A 14,989-nucleotide genomic window follows, 5' to 3' on the forward strand; every position below is an offset into this window, starting at 1 on the left:
TCAGCTATATCAGAATCAAGCACAATAGAAAATGTCTGACATCATAGACCTGTGTTTATTGCCTCTGCAAGATTGCTCTCGTCTATTTGAGTCTTTGGAGCGGAATGTCCACCCTACTATGGCCAATGTATATATATAGATACAACATGCCAATGATCTATCAACCCACATCCGTTTCCACAAAGCGCCATAGATTTCGTAATGTACATTGCATGTAACCGACCCTGCCTAGAGTGAGATACCATAAGTCCTGATAGTCGTCATGTGCCACTTTTTTGATACAAACGCCATCGTAAAATCCTATTCATGTGTTGTACATCTACCCAGTTCATCCGTACCTTTCTCAAGGTGAAGCTGGCTTTTCCAGTAGCTTCAATATTCCCTCATACATGCCAAACATGATGGCAGCACTCGGCACTGTTCGTAATAGATGCGGCGTTAAGCCTCCATATAAAGCAGCCATTCCCTCCTCTTTCCAGACGAGGTTAAAGCATTGAACGAGTCCTGTATATTTGGGGCGTCCATGATCCAAAGGTGCTTGTCTTAGGCGTGTTCGTAGAACCTACATACATTGTTAGCATATCGTTGAGCAGGAAGTGTAAACTCGAGCTCACCTCATGAGGATAAGTCGCAAGTGCTGCCACAAGTTTTGCAAACCCTGCTGCTCCTAGACTTCCAGTCCATTGTATTGAGTGATCCAAGAAATTCCTGGGTTTCCCACTCAAGGTTATCCTCTCCTCTCTCTTCTCCAAGCTTTTCTTCATCTGTTCATACAAAACCCACTGCAACGTACTTTCCGTAACACCCAAATAACTCGCACTCATTCCCTTATACAGGCCCCGTATTCCCTCTCCCTTTACAACCTGCTTGATACAATCCCAACTGTTCTTGTACTGTCTCTTCCCGACATCCCCTGCTCTCTCGGCCACATTCTTATCCAGTTGCAATCGAGTTTTGATTAACCAGATAGGATTTGTGACCGTACTCGTCGTAATTCCAGCAGCGGCAGCCGCAAGACAAACTACCCAAGCTGATTCCACCCCACCATTATACCCCGCCAATATTCGCTTCCCATTGCCCACGACGAAAAAGTTGATTGACCTCGCAGGAACCACGCCTACAAGATTTGGCCCCAATCCTTTGAAGAGTGCACGATATCCTTCAAGTCTATGTACTGACCCGAGGATCTGAAAAGTTTCACGGAAATGTAAAAGTCCGCTACGTAGTGGCGAGAGATGTGCATGTGGAGAAATCCCCTTGGCCAGACGACTCTGCGCCAGTTGTGCTTGGTAGAAATCGGATTGCAAGCGTGTTTTTAGAACATCGAGAGGTGCTGTGAGAGCTGCGGCTGTCATTCCCCCAACACTATAGTCAGAAATATGTTAGTGTTGGATCTTGAAGCATCGATTGTTAAAATGATGGAGGGGCAAATCTTACCCTCCAGCAACGAAATGCGCCCATGACTTAGCAACTGGGACAGGTTTTGCTGCTACTTTTGATACGTATCCTGATTGTGAAGGTCCTAGATCTCCATTTTCTCTAGATTGTGTCAAATGCAGCTCGTGCAGTGCGCGTTTGCTGCGATCCTCTGTGGTGTTCATGAATGTATCTGTGGAGAGAACTTTCCCAGTTCTCTCTTCTCTCTGGCCTGTGGCGGGGTTTATAATTTTTGGGGGCTGGTTATATTATGTAAATGGTATCATGTTAAACAGAAAATACGATGGTAGCAAATTAAAAGAAATTGACCAAAGTTTGTTTAATTAGAATAAATGATTTGAAGTCCCTATGGTAGAGTTGATAATTCTATGATGTCTTTGGAAATATTTCTCTAAAGGCGGTGGATAGAAAATCGGCATTAAAATCTCGATTAGATAGGCGGGCTGGCTTCGGCTCGGCTGCATGCAATCTAATTGCTAATTGTGCATCCTCACTCGATTAGACGTTTTTTCATTCACGGTTCAGAGATAGGTGAATCAAAATTGAAGCAAAAAAATCCCGAAAGTTGATGTTGAGGAACTATTAGAAGATATTCATACAAAAAGATGCCATACGCCAGTCGTTGAAGATTTAGCCATGCCAGCAGCCCAAATAAGATAAAAGTCCATGTGCCCAATCCGAACCTAGCAACCCCCCTTCCCCCCGTGCGCAGCAACACCCCCTAACAATGCAGCCAAAATTTGTGTTTATCGTGGTTACAGGTCCCTCATTTAATCTTCTTCTTCTTCCTCTTCAAAGTTAGTGACAACTCGAATCGTACTCTCATTGGCATCATCAAACTCGCTGGATCGTCTAGTAGAACGCCTACTTGGTGCTATACTTTTCGTCATACTTTCTCTCCTCGTTTCTTTGCCCTTGAGACTTTTCTCTGGCGAAACGATAGTTAAATTTGTGCTGCTTGAAGAGAGCTTCATCTGCTTCTTTCCATATGTTTTGAGTGAGCCGGCTGTGGCTTGGCTAACGTTGATTGTTTTCTTGCTAGAGCCAACTACATGGCGAGCGTTCGAAAGTTGTGAAGAGACTGTTTTCTTGACTGTTTTTGCAACATTTGTGGTAGCTTTAGATATGGATGATTTGACTCCTGTGGCCGTCTTCGTCTTTCGCTTCTTTTGAACCTGTACGTCTTCGTCGTCTTCGTCATCACCAATCATCTGTTGAAGCTTTCGCTTGCCGGCCTTAAGACCAGCTTTAACAACGTCTTTAATGGTGGTGGCCTTGATGACTTTTTGGTCCTTTGGTCGAGGTCCCAATACACCGCGACAATTGTCACTGCCACAGCGACACGCTTGAACATTTTTGGCCGAAAATGGATCGAAATTGTAGTCATAGGTGAGCTCATCACCAGTCATAATGGGATTATCGCCAGCGAACAGAGCCATTCGCGGCTTGCCCTCCACAATCCACTTCACCATTCTGCAGTTTGGTCTGCAGGAATGGTTAACAAATCTAGCAATGCTACCCCTGGTCGCATCAATGATCATGTTCTGATCAAATGACATTAGGTAATAACACTATTGAATGATAGTTAGCCAACTGAGTTTGTACTGAAAAGTTGAAGGAAGTAATTACATCATTATCTTTATAGTCCTCATTCATACGTCTGTCACATTCGTCTTCAGTGATGATCTCCCCTGTATACTCAACGATAATTTGGTTTGCGTTGAAGCAGCGATTACTTCGAACTCCGTAGCCACGATCAGCTGTTTTGATAACTTCAACGCCAATCTCATACTTGTTGCCACCTTTTCGGAACGAGTTGCCTTTGCGACGGTTAAAGAGTTCAGCGAATGCACGGTTGGTGCAACTGTCTCGTCCTGCGCCACAATTGGTATCATCGCACTCGTAAAGCATGATTCTATTCTGACAATCTTCGTCACACCCTGCATCGGGTTTACAGATACACTTGGAGAAGAAACTATCAAACAAGCTTGACTTCTTCCACATTGAACCAGCTTCTCCAATGAATCGATCTGTTAGAAAAATTAGCAAATATATAAGAGCGATTGAATTCATAAGCTTACTATGAGAAGTCTTGTACCACTCGGTAGGTTTAGGCTGTCCTGGTGGGAGTGGAGCACAAATGTCAAAAGGCAGTTTAAAATCTCTTCCAACGTGTAGTAATCTTTGGCCATTCCACAAGGGTAAGGGCAGGGCTTTGTTTGGCTTCCCAGTCCACTTAAAAGCCGACTTTGTATTTCCAGAAGATTTGAACCAGTCAAGATTGGCCGGATCCTGTCCCGCGTAGAGTCCCTTCGTCAACCAAGCTTTCTCTTTTCTACCTTGCGCTACTTTCTTTGCTGGGGTCTTGGTAGGCTCCGGCTCGGAGACTTGAGATTGGGCCTCCTCTGCCTTCTTCTTCTTCCTTGCCGACTCCTTTTTCACCAGCTTTCCGTTACTCCAGACTTCCAACACGACGGGCTCTGTTTCGATTTTTGCAAACTCCTTCGTGTCTGCGAGGTTTCTGAGCTCCCGCTTTGCCTTCTGAAGACCTCCTTCCATTTCCTTTCGATCCCTCTTTCCTAGTAAGCTAATCTTCTTCGTGGGCCCATCCGCCTTCTCGCCAGGTGTTGATCGTAAAGACTTTCTTCGAGAAAGATCCTCCTTCTTAGCAGCAGTACTTTTAGGGCTTTTGTGATTGATTTTGCTGGCTGACTTAGGCAATTTCTTGACTGACCAAGACAAGTCCAGAGCATCAATTCCCTCACTGACCAATTTTTGTGCATTCTTTCCTACAGTGCCTGCAGACGCACTTACCGGACCCAATGCATCAGCCAATTCGCCGCCTGATATAGTTTTTCGCCGTGCTTCATTATCTGGAGCGCTTTTGTCCTTTAAAAATTTCTTGGGGGTGTGTACGGCTGTGCCGGCAAGAATCTTAGCATTGTAAGTTCCGACCTTTGCGCGTGCTCGCTGACTTCGTCTGTCTGTGTGTTCGGGTGCAATTGATGCCTCGTCGACAATGGGCTCGGGCTTGCCGGTGGCAGAAGTGACACTAACATTGTCTCCAATGCTTGTTGGAGGTGTAGATGTAGAGGAATTTAAGTTTGAGGTGTCGTCGACAGTGATTGAAGTATCGATTGATTCCGATGAAGGGGCACGCGTTATTTCGTGCTTACTAGAAGAGCGAGACGATGCGCCCATTCTATCCAGTAAATTGGAAAACATATTGATCAAATTGTGTCGCGTTATTGTTGTAACATTAATGTATGTTATGGAGAAGACGCGAAAGTTGACGAGTAGGATCCACCAGGCTGTGGCTTGCTCTCTCTGCTCAACAGCGAAAACTGATGAGTAAGAAATGCAAGGTTCTTGGTGATAAAATTATTGACTGAATACTGGAGACATCAAAGAATTATGAGGGTACAATCGCGACGTTGTTGAATATAACGAAGTAAGAGTACGATTTGTGGTGTTGTGGTGGTGGTCAAAAGGTTGTATTGAAGAAGTGGAAGAAGGAGAGAGAGAGAAGAGAGGGGACAAGAGGTATTTTGTGGCTGGGCCTAAATGAAGACCACTCGGAAGTGCCAATTGTATAGGTACAAGGGGCAACATTCCAAAAACAATATAACATAAACTAATCACCTAATGCAAGGGAAGATACTATTATACTAGAGTACCGACTTTATCACCATTACCTAACTTATATTCTAACCGTCTAGAAGTCTTCCTTTCCTTTCAACTGCTTTCAATGCTCCGGTCAAGACCTTTTTAGCTGAATGGTTTCTTTGCTGTGAATGATATGGTAGACAAGTCCGTGTGATATTACATTGGCATACACTTCAACACATATTAAACCATTTTCCCGTGTAGCGTCGCATTGTTAATGTCTGCTGTTTCATTGGATTCCATTGAAGTCAGAGTCAGGGACAGCCACTTTGATGCTAAATCACTAGCCTTTCACAACATCTTAATGAATCTTCATCTACATCAATTAGATCTAGCAATACGAGAATCTATTCTTCACGTTCCATTTGCCATCGTAGTTTTACTAAGTAAATGTCCGAGGACTACTAAGTGTCTAGGTTGAGTCTCTGGTCGGATTAGCGAGGGCTTCCTGATTGTGGTTTGTGAAGGTAGTCAACACTTAACAATTTCAGGAACACCGACTAATTTCGAGAATTTTAAAGTTGACCATTCCATTGATACTTTTTGAGGCTTTATATATATGTAATATGATCTTTCTTTTATTACATCGGTCCAAAAGAAGATTTGTATCACAAAATTACTGTGCAAAGTACTACCCATACAACCATGGATACATTGCATTACCACTACCTGCTCAACTTGGCCACCCGTATGATTCCACGGGCAGTATGAAGGATTGTCGTCTTCCGGAAATGCCATTGCGTGGGTATAATGAGTTTTTGCCGTTGTAAATCATTCAGGAGATCTTGGTAGCACTTCTAACACTCCGGAAAGTGGCCCGACCTCGGGATTGCAAACTTATTCTTGCACCTCTTACTATATCCTAAATCGTCTCAGGATACTTTGTCCAATCTTCCATGAGGTTAAGCCATGGAGATTTCAAACGTTTGCTTGGAGTTTTGAATCTGTGTTATTGAGATTGCTTGGCATGTTGTTTTGCTAGATGTCAATATGAACATTTCAGGGCTTTCGATAATCCAGCTGCAAGTCGACAGCAAGGGTGTTCGGAAGTCACGGGGCCACTCATCCATCTTCAATACTCTATTCAGATCTTTGAAAGAGTGTCCATGCAGTTAGATGTTCTCTTTACCTTTCAAATCTGAACTGCAATCTGAGTCATTGAAAGACTTGAAGTGTCTGAATCGGAATACAAACGCCTACTCTAGGACTAAACTTCCTGCCTAACCCGAAGGGCACTGGAAACTACTATGGCATGACTGTACGAGGAGGAGTTAATGTAGAGCAAAAGGTTTACGTCTGCTGATTAGACGGTCCTATCGGAGCGCGTATCAATGTCCTCCAGAGTGCCACTCGGTGAAGCAATGAGAAAGAAACGTTTTTGGGTCGTAGTAGGCTGGGTCAGTATGGCATCTTAATTGTATTGATATGTGCTTTTTAAGTAAAGCTACTCCTGTCCTTCCTTCTGGACCGATGCATCTGGACGGGTTGGTCTTGATTTATCGAATGTTCTTCTCGTTTGTTGGGGAAAGATCAGGACCAAAATGAAGCTCTACCTTCTCTACAGATGTTGAGTAGTATTTCCGTAGTCAGAGCTGGAATACGACTTTGAGAGACTTTAACTATTCCCAAGTAGAATATTCAATATGGCTCGATCTGTTAAATCGATTTCTAACACTCACTTGCCAATTCCCATTTTCGGATACTCCACCATCGAGAAAGTAGAATATCCTTCAACCTCCACCACCAATGCCCTTATTATAAAGCTCTGATCTCTGAGAGAAATGGCCTCAATTATTATGCTTCGTGCGCTTAATCATAGCCTCTCTACATCCGTTTTCAATTTCCCGCCAGAATACTAAATTGTCCGAGGCTCCTGCTGTCAGTGTACGTCGACCAGAGATCACTTGCGAGAAGTTTCATCTGTCTCGAACATTTACGCCTGTCTTCTCGCAGCTTGCTAGTAGAATTGTTAGGACTATTTTCACACTTTTATATTCCTCTGTGCACAAAACCGGAGGCAGTTTTCCATTATTCCAATCCATCTTTTGCACTGAAAGCCTCATTTCACAGCCCTCCGAGAATTAGCAGACGCATATATATTTGACCATATATCAACACGGTTAGGATTAAAGAGATTTCCCCAATGCAACAGAACAAGTGGTAGCATCATAAACCAAGCTCATAAGGGACATGTAAGGAAATTCGACACGTAGCCATGTAGTCACTCGGTAGGTAACTGTATATCCAGCAGACCGAGTTCATATACGGTATAGATATCACTGGACCTAATTATATGATATAACCTCCACGACTAAAATCTTTTGGGCAACAGTCATGTAGCCAACCTACTAGTGTTGAAGTGTGTTGTAACAATTGTACATTACAGTATGATAGTATTCTGAGCAGCTCACATACGACATTCGGTAGTGAAGACAAAGACGAAGACCTGAAATCCTGATGCTGAGATATCTTACCGATGGCGATGCACATATACCCTTTGCTCTAAAGATAAATTCTTATAAATGAAAGTAGCCGACGGCACAATTGGTATTATAGTCGTCCACTTCGAGATATTCTACGTCGGAAGCTTTACTTTCATAGTTCGATTCGCTCCAAACCTAGCTCAATTCTACCACCCCCTTTTCCCATCAAGTCCTCCTCTTTTCAATAACTTTCTGATCATCCCATGGATACGTACACTGTAACTACCACCTACAGCTCTCAGGGGATTTGAATTCATACATTCACACCATTTCACCCGATCTCCGCATAGCATCTACTCGGACTAGAACGACTTTGAATCTCACAACTGAACACCATTTCATCAGACCGTCGGATCACCAACCTAAACCACATTGTCATTCTCTACCGGCAAGATGTTACATAAAATGAACGGGGAGCTTCATCCTTCAAAATCTTAACAGTGGATTTTATTCACATTTCCCAACCTTCCAGTGCACCATAAAAAATCCATATCATTCATCAAATCATCACAAAAGTCACACTCGACTATTCTTGACGTAACAACTTCTTCTGTAACATCCATAAATCAGCACCATCAAAATTAGCATGTTTTTCTACTGTATCTACGATATTGAAGCTATTCCCAGATCTCCACCTCGTTTCGTTAACAGTGCCATTGACCACAACGCCCAGTATCACAAATGAAGCTCAACACAATCGCGGACCATTATTGCTCAGCCCGCCTACTACCTGCCTCGACCCCCCAGCATCCCTTCACCCTCTCCTCAGCACCTCAAGCATACAGCACACCCCCACACACAAATGTATATCAAGTCCCCTCTCCACACATAGCCCTCCAACCTACCCCCTCTCCCACTATCCAACCCATCCCCAAGCCCCCTCCCAACTCCCAACTCCCAACTCCCAACTCCCAACTCCCAACTCTCGATCTGATCCATCATCCGCTCCTCAAATCCACTCACCACATAAACACCACTCCGTTTCTAGAATCCCCTCCCCCAACCCTCGCCAACCATCCGCTCCTGTTAGATAACTACCCAGTAGCCAACTTACACACCCACACCCACACAAACACAAACATAAATACCTGCTACCACACCCACAACAGCCCAAACCCACATCCATCCACCCTCACCGAAATCCAAATACAAATCCACATCCAAACATCGACAGAACAGCACAGCACAACCCATCCATCACCCCTCAAGCCAGCAAACAAACACACGCACACACGCCAGATTTGAATTTCTTCAATTTCTCCAATATACCTACCGCGCGTAGATAAAAAGCGGATGTATATCCCGTCTCCAACCCAAACTAGGCTAATCCAATCCAATCCAATCCAATCCAATCCAATCCAATCCAGTCCAATCAAAAACACAACAGAGATCCCATTCTCTCCATCTCCCCACTCTCCACTCCCCACTCTCCACTCCCCAAACCCCCATCTCACCCCTCCAAACCCATTCCAAATATTCAAAGATAACCTACCCACCTACCTATCCAAGATCCAAGTAAAACTCTACCTACCTACGTATATCACAACACAACACAAAACATCACATCACAAAACATCACAACACAAAATATCAACTCAAATCTCCCTACAAAGAAACAGATACTAACTCCCCACACATATATATATATATATGCACGCGAGAACCAACCAACCACCTTTCACAATCATCATACGAATCCTCAGTCTAACTTTAACTCTCACCTACCACAACGCCCGGAAGGAAAAGCTGGAGATAGGATCAATTAGCATCATGTCACACGTGAGGAGGAGGTACGATTCGCATGATATCATAAGTAAAGCAAAAAGGAAAAATTTACTCAGCCATTCATGTGCTTTGCTTTACTTGACTTGGTGGAAATACCACTGTGAAGACGGCTCCCACAGATGTGGTTGCAAAGTGGGAAGCACTAGGTAATGACAATACCCAAGTAGAAATGACATGCAACTGCTGACCATTCAGTAGTTGAATAATTATTAATTCATAATTTACATAAAACATACCCCATCCTCAAGCCAGAACACCATGCTCCTATGTTTTGAAATCCTTCCGTTAAGATATATGCATACAATTTGAGAAGAAGATCTATCTCCACGAGTCAATCGCCTTCATACTTGCGTGGAGTTCCTCCTCGTGCCCAGTTCAAACCGTTAACCTATTTTTTATCTCCAAATTTCTGGTGAATCGCCCGAATTTGCTCCTCCACATTTACATTCTGCATCATTTCATATCGTGCTCTGTCTGCCTTATCCACCGGAGTACCATCATAACCATTCGCCGCCTTCTTTCTTCGAGCGGCTTCTTCTTCTGTTATATGTTGCCCTGTAGCCCCATCAAAAATATCACTTCTTTGACTCGCTAAGCGTTTGAGATTATTAGCCACATCTTGCGTGGAAAGATTAGTTGTTGCATAGCGGCTCTCTGCCTTCGCTTTCTGTTCCTTCCACCTAGGATCAAGCAATTCAACTGTAGAAGTGTTAGTTGGTTAAGTTCATCAAAGATTTAGACTGTTAACTTACTTCTCATATGAGCATCGAGCTCATCATAAGGAATTTGTTGATTACAATTGGGGCAAAGGGCCATTTGTTGCTTGTTGGCGGCTCTTGCGGCAGCTCTGGGAACGTAGTTCTCCTTGATTCTCATAGGTGCAGCTCCGCCCTTAGCTTCAGCCTGTGCCTGTTGAGCACGAGCTCTAGCCTCAGTTCGCTCTCGTATCCTCTGTTCTTCTTCGTCCTCATCTTCGTTGTTATTTTGGCGTGGGTCTTGGTATTGTGGCTGATATGATGGTTGCGGCACTGGTGGTGGTGCCATGTTATATTGTGGTTGGGCATATGACCCATCGAATATTCCATCGTCTCCAGGCATAGCTTCTTCAATGCGCATATGTGTCGAGTTAATCGACATTTGTGCCTTTTGGTCCAGAGAGGCAAATTGAAGTTCGTTCAGTGACGTTGGTGGAGGTAAGTTAGTCTGATCATCAGCCTCTGTGAAGATAACAGTCTCTACCACAACAAAGTCGTGCCAATCGATTTGTGCATATGTAAGCTTCTCCTTCTCAACCGCCTCCTCCTTCTTCTGCTTTTGTTCGTCTTGGAATTTGAACCACTCTGCCCTTTGCTTGGCTCTACCCAAGACGTGAAATTTATCGTCTACATTGGCCTGCAACTCTTTGATTCTCTCCTGCTGCATCTTCCCACCTTCTCCATCCATACCACTCGCTCGCAACAACATAGTATATTGATCAATCAATCGCTGGAAGAAGTTGTGTAAACTGTGATTGGGTCTCAAGAAGTCGAACTGGTAATTCCCCGTTTCCCTCTGAGATAGTGTCGTCATAAACTGTCTACCATTCTTCGCAACGAATAATGCGGTCAACCGGACTACCTCGAGATCCTGTGCACTGATATTGGGCATGCGCGCCGAGAAATGGAACTCTGGTGGTTCAGGCGGCCCTTTAGGTTTCTCTGCTTCCGCCGGCGCCTCTCCAGCTCTACCTGCCGCAACTGCGGTTCCCCTGCCTTCTTTGATCTCGCTGAGTCGCCATAAGTAGTATGCATTGTATGCATCATTAGTGCTAAGGAAGGAGAATTTGGGATTGGTTCTTTCTTTTTCTCTGATACGATCTAAGATTATTAGCTTGATGCTGGTATAATGTATTGAGCTCAAGAATGCCTCACCTTCGAAATTGATTCCATTTCGCGCAACATAGCCTGCTGTCTTCTCGAGAATAGCTAATGTGATGTTAGATAATACTCCCTCGATGTTGATTTGATCGCGTACCTTTGATTTCTTTTGGTGGTAATACAACGCCTTGGGGTGGTTTTATTTCATCAAGAGCTGCAACGGCATCTGCAACTGAAGGGGCCATGTTGAGTACTGTAACTAGTTGTAGTTGAACTGGCCTTTCTTTCTGGTGTTGTTATTTCAATTGGTGGTTGACTTCTGCATTTACAAGAAATGCGACCAGCAACAGCCTTACACAAGAAATCTAGCCCTGCAACAGCCCTGGGCAAAAGCTTGAGGCGGAACTTAGTTTGACCGATATCCGCGGTTTATCCTGGTGCCACATATTCTTACCCCACGATTGGCTGACCCCCTCAGATGAGATGGAAGACTTGGGATTATGAAAAGTACTTCCTGATTCCTACAAAGTGGGTTAGAATGCGTGCATACTCTGGAGGATCTCGAAGATATAGATTCTCGAATTTTTGTTCTGTGAAATGACAACTAAATGAGAAGCCATTTCTTCGACCTCTTCACCCAGGGGCTTTCTCCTTGCCCACTCATCTACAGTCTACTATATCATCCACTGTCTCTGAGAGTTCCATGCTACTTACTCACTTCAATCCACAGTCGATCACCGATAATCACAATTAAAACAGAATTAGCCCAATATATATATATATAGACACAAGAAGCATATCACATGTCTTCTATTATTTCATAGCATTAATCTTATCTTATTCCATAGCACCCATAGCAATTGTGGCATCATATATGCCAACAACCCAGCTATTGCTATTGTCCCCCTCGTAATCCATTATTATGTACAATAAGCAAGGTATAGTATGTACCGCCGATTAACCCATGCAAAATAACGCCGTTGCATTTCAACCGGCAATGAGCCATTAGAACCATCCCTCCTTTTGAAAACTCCTAGAAAAAATCAAACCCAACAATTATTAATCATAACATGATACTGAATGCCAGCTAGAATAGGGCTATTAAAAAGCTCCAGGTATGGCAATTGAAAGCTTTTCAGTGTCGTCACTGCTTTCAATAGTCTCCTCATTTTGTACTGAGGACTCGGATCGTGGCGTTTCCTCTGTGACATTGTGAACTTCTTCCGTGTCCTCTTTTTGTTCTGGTTCAATGTGTTCCACTTCATTTGCATCGTGAAAATCTTCTGCATTGCTGATCTGTTCCGTTTCTTGATCTTCGTCTTCCACTTCAGTGTCGGGAATTACAACGCTAGAATTATCTGCAAGTTCCAATTCCGATTGTTGTTTGGGTACCGTCGCCAGTGCTGTTTCTTCCTCTGCGTCCCGATTCTCCAACTCAGAATCGACGATTGGAACATCAGTCCTCTCTACTTCCTCCCGAAGGGGACTAGGGAGGATTTCTCCATCACCTGACCTTCTCCCAAAACCGGTTACGTTGACGGGTGAGAGTTCACTAGTAGGTGTAATGTCCCTGGGTATGATTTCGATAGACCTGTCCGATTCTCCGCTGATCTTGCGTCTTCTTTCATCATCACTTAAGCGAGGACTCCTAGATGATTCTTGATTCCAAGACTGTACGCATGGAATGACCCCGCCGCCAACACGACACCAGAACATCCGTTCTCTTAACCTAACACTCTCTTCCCAGGCGGCCTTATCAGACTCCTCATCTTCACCTCTCCAGTGACCTTCTTTAAGGACACGTAAAAAACTCATAAACCCGCAAGTCGACCGGACGCGTCCTAGACAATATAGGCATAGGGGGTACCTTTGCGCATTATCGCTCTCGCTCGTTCGGAACCTATGGCTTCTAATATGTTCTGGGCCTTTTCGGGCTTCGCCACAAAGAGAGCAGGGGAATGCATATGGTTTTATAGACGAAGGCATTGGTTCAACAACAAGCGACCCTTCACATACTGCATTTAGGACTGTCCTTCGAGCGAGCCAAGAAAGTCCCGGGGCATTATCGAGACGAAGCGTGGGCTCGATGTCCTCGGCGAGAGCTCGTTTATAGAATTTCGTTTCTTTTAATGGGGTCAAAGAGTTGGGCCCATCTCTTGAGCTCGAGCTCACATTGGAGGCTGGTGTAGTCGGCGTTGCGGGGGAAGATCCAAATGTGCCCAAAGTTGAGATAGAAGATGTTGACCCGTTGTTTGGCGCATGTGTTGAACCAGTGTATGCTCCTAGTCCTAACCCTAAACCGATTCCTCCATAAGATCCACTGGAAACGCGACTCCCAACAACGTTCCTTGACATACGCAGTAGAGAGATAAAATCATCGTAAGCTCCAAGGTCAGTTCGAAGGACTGGTTGAATCAGGTGCAAGAAGCTCGTAGGATATGAAGGCGAGACAGGTTCCGGGATTGACGAAGATTGTATCGAGTCCGAGTTGTGCATATTGTCGTCTTTGCGATCGGTTTGATGTAAAGCTGGAGTTGACGGCGCGGTATTATTTGTTTGGTTTGTTTGGTCATCCTGTTCCTCGGTCATGTGTTCCATAACTTGCTTCAATTCTGCCAACTGTTCTTGTTGCGACTTTAGTAAATTCTCTGCCTCCTGAAGTTGTGCTTTTAGTTGATCGTTCTTCTTGTTCACGATATCATATTCCTTCTGTGCTTGCTCTCGAGCCGTGATAACCATCTGTCAATGTCAGCTTTTATTGCATTGAAAGACTATACTCAGACCAACCTTGTTCGCCTCCTCAAATAAAGCCGTGGTGAGGTTCTCCAATTCTAGCTCGATACTCTTCTTTTCTTTCTCAACTTCCCTTCTTTTATTCCTCTCTTCCGTCAAGGTCGCATTGAGTTTGGCCTTCTCAGCTTCGGCTATTGAGCTCCGTATCAGTACTCCATTCGATACTAGCGCTTTGTGCTCTCGATTTTCCCGTTCAAGCTGCTTATTTCGTTCTCTCGAAGCCTCCAGTTCATGTCGAGTGGCGCTTAAACTATCGTCGAGAGTCGTCTGTTGATTTATGGCGTTTATAAGCTTTTTGCTCAGTGTTGTAACCTCCTCGCTCAAATGTGCATTGCTCAGCTCTTGATACTGTTCTTGGTTTGAGACGGGGCCGTCGATTGTAGGTGACGAGACTCTACTCCGAGGGTCCGGAAGAGTACTCAAATTCTCCTCTTGATCCATATAGGGAGCGAAAGCCCTCGGCGTGGGTATTCCAGGGGCGTTTGATACTGTAGCCATCGTAGGCAGGGTAGTAGTCGATATTGATTTCGTTATCGTCTTTGTAGAAGAACCCGAGAGAGAGCGTATATGTTGTAAGGACCGACGATGATTATATTGAGTCCATCCAGCAATGTGGATGAAGCTGTATGATTGGTTGCATTGTTAGTTATTGTTGTTGTTGAACATGATTTAATTATTTTTTTCCTTTTGACCACATGAATGAATGAGATTGATCAAATCATCATGATAAAGTCAAGTCGAGTATACTATAATATAACATAACAAACTTACTCGGACATTTGATTCTTTGAAGAGGCTTAGAGCCTCGTTCCCGATTAGAAAGCCACCAAAGAAATACGAGTTGACGATTATTACGTAGTCGATTAGCGGCAGTAAATGTGCCTAACGACCTAAACCAGGAAGGTACTTTGAGATCTCGGAATCTTTACTGATGCTTTTACGTATTGAACCGATGAAAGGTGGGAAAGA

The 14,989-nt window shown here is 44.1% G+C and overlaps 4 protein-coding genes across 4 annotated transcripts; all 4 read right to left on the reverse strand.

Annotated features, from left to right (window-relative positions):
* Nucleotides 1–343: 343 nt before the first annotated feature.
* On the reverse strand, nt 344–1,601 carry EAE98_010878 (uncharacterized protein; the record flags this gene model as incomplete). The annotated part of the gene is made up of 3 exons (XM_038958500.1): nt 344–562; nt 615–1,365; nt 1,438–1,601. 3 exons carry the CDS (start codon nt 1,599–1,601, stop codon nt 344–346), a joined length of 1,134 nt encoding a protein of 377 aa, XP_038805160.1.
* Nucleotides 1,602–2,207: 606 nt separating this feature from the next.
* On the reverse strand, nt 2,208–4,662 carry EAE98_010879 (uncharacterized protein; the record flags this gene model as incomplete). The annotated part of the gene is made up of 3 exons (XM_038958501.1): nt 2,208–3,008; nt 3,067–3,467; nt 3,519–4,662. 3 exons carry the CDS (start codon nt 4,660–4,662, stop codon nt 2,208–2,210), a joined length of 2,346 nt encoding a protein of 781 aa, XP_038805161.1.
* A 5,097-nt stretch (nt 4,663–9,759) lies between these two features.
* On the reverse strand, nt 9,760–11,472 carry EAE98_010880 (uncharacterized protein; the record flags this gene model as incomplete). The annotated part of the gene is made up of 4 exons (XM_038958502.1): nt 9,760–10,070; nt 10,124–11,227; nt 11,282–11,335; nt 11,385–11,472. 4 exons carry the CDS (start codon nt 11,470–11,472, stop codon nt 9,760–9,762), a joined length of 1,557 nt encoding a protein of 518 aa, XP_038805162.1.
* An 856-nt stretch (nt 11,473–12,328) lies between these two features.
* Nucleotides 12,329–14,799, reverse strand: EAE98_010881 (uncharacterized protein; the record flags this gene model as incomplete). The annotated part of the gene is made up of 3 exons (XM_038958503.1): nt 12,329–13,966; nt 14,015–14,642; nt 14,792–14,799. The coding sequence occupies 3 exons, from the start codon at nt 14,797–14,799 to the stop codon at nt 12,329–12,331; spliced, it is 2,274 nt and encodes a 757-aa protein (XP_038805163.1).
* Nucleotides 14,800–14,989: the final 190 nt, after the last annotated feature.

Source organism: Botrytis deweyae (assembly GCF_014898535.1).
Source record: "Botrytis deweyae strain B1 chromosome Unknown BDEW_041, whole genome shotgun sequence".
NCBI classification, from domain to species: Eukaryota; Fungi; Ascomycota; class Leotiomycetes; order Helotiales; family Sclerotiniaceae; genus Botrytis; species Botrytis deweyae.